The sequence below is a fragment of the Leptonychotes weddellii genome, chromosome 11, assembly GCF_054177405.1.
Source record: "Leptonychotes weddellii isolate Sample4059 chromosome 11, ASM5417740v2, whole genome shotgun sequence".
NCBI classification, from domain to species: Eukaryota; Metazoa; Chordata; class Mammalia; order Carnivora; family Phocidae; genus Leptonychotes; species Leptonychotes weddellii.
This window is the reverse complement of record NC_138379.1, coordinates 44,468,102-44,469,490: the sequence shown is the minus strand read 5'-3', so window position 1 is coordinate 44,469,490 and position 1,389 is coordinate 44,468,102. Positions and strand designations below refer to the sequence as shown.

The window sequence follows — 1,389 nt, the reverse complement described above, 5'->3', positions numbered from 1 at the left end:
CTGCCGTCCCAAACGCCCCAACCCCAGCCCCTCCTACCTTTAAAAAACAGCATGGCCCCATGTTCATCCAGGGTGATAGCATCAAAGCTCCAGCCATCCAAGCAGAGTTCTGGGGTGGGGGTGGGGAGATGCAAGTAAAAGACCAGTCAGGTAATATAACGCAGAGACATAGCCGGACAGACAGACTCAGGGAGTCAGGGCCTCACCGGTCACGTCTGGTTTCACTCTGGTCTCGCTCCCACCTTTGGTCCTGTTCCCAGGGGTACCGTCCCTAGAGAGAAGACAGATGGTTGTCTGGATCCACTGGGCCCAATCCCTCTCCCTTAGCTCCTGTCTTCAAACTTGCCCCGGCCTAAAAACTGGCCCTATGCTACTCTAGCCCAGTCCCCAGTCCTTCCCCAGCTCCAGCTTCACTCACGGAGGAAGAGGGTGGGCAACAGCCAGAGACCACCACAGGCCCAACAACCCCAGTGCAATGGGTGTGCCCCATGCCCGAGCCATGCTGAGATGCCACAGGACAGCTTGGGCACCTGGCTCAGTTCCCTATATAGAGATGGTGGCAGCACCACCCCCACCACGAGCCTGCTGATCGTCCAAGTCCTGTCTCTCAGAACTATGCCAATATTGGATGATTACGTCAGTGCAAATAAGGTCAGGGTCTGGACAGAAATCTGAGTCCAGGACGAACTCTTCCCGGCAAGAGGCCCCATCCCCCTTCAATGACTTTTGAGCGGTAACTAGCCCATGCCACTGAAGCCCACCTGTGACTCTCATCGCCTTGATGACGGGTCAAGGAAGGATGTAGATTAATTGAGGATCACCTTTCTGTGGTTGGATTTACCTCTACAATGTGGGAGGAGAGAAGCAGAGGAAACTACCATTTTTGTGTACTAAGTGTCGAGCCATGCTCTAAGACAGCTAAAGTCACTGATACTTACATCTATTTAGCAAACACACTTAGAAATACTCAGAGAACAGCTTTTTCCAAGCTTCATCAAGGGTCTTTCTGGGGCATTCCCAAACCCCTTCAGCTTCGCCCTTGATGGGTCAATTATATTTCACTGTCACCAAATGTCCAAGTCCCACCCCCAGCCCCAGCCCTGCTAGCAAAGTACTTAGAAAAATCACCTGGGAGGGAAGGGCTGAATGGGGCAGAAAGAGGTGTCTCTCTCTTGCATATTGCATTTCTAGTAATTACTCTTTCTTGGTAATTTCCACCTTAAGGGAAAAGTGCTTTATTTACCCATCACAGAATAAACAGAACTGTAACTGGGGTTTCACAATATTTACTGCTGAGTCTTGCCTAAATGCTTTCTCAATGAAGCCTTTCTTGACCACCTTATCTAGCCATTTCCAACACTTGCATAATTCCTTCATGTCACTTATTAA

General features: G+C 50.2%; 1 protein-coding gene across 1 annotated transcript in view; it reads right to left on the bottom strand.

The window, feature by feature from the left end:
* The window catches only part of HPX (hemopexin), an 8,896-nt gene extending 8,360 nt beyond the window's left edge, over window positions 1-536 (bottom strand). Inside the window, exons 1-3 of the mRNA XM_081799433.1 lie at window positions 419-536; window positions 207-271; window positions 5-109 (exon numbers count right to left, since the gene is read on the bottom strand). Of these exons, the coding sequence (XP_081655559.1) occupies window positions 5-109; window positions 207-271; window positions 419-501 (253 nt within the window). The 5' untranslated portion in view covers window positions 502-536. The remainder of the gene's footprint in view (window positions 1-4; window positions 110-206; window positions 272-418) is intronic.
* Window positions 537-1,389: the final 853 nt, after the last annotated feature.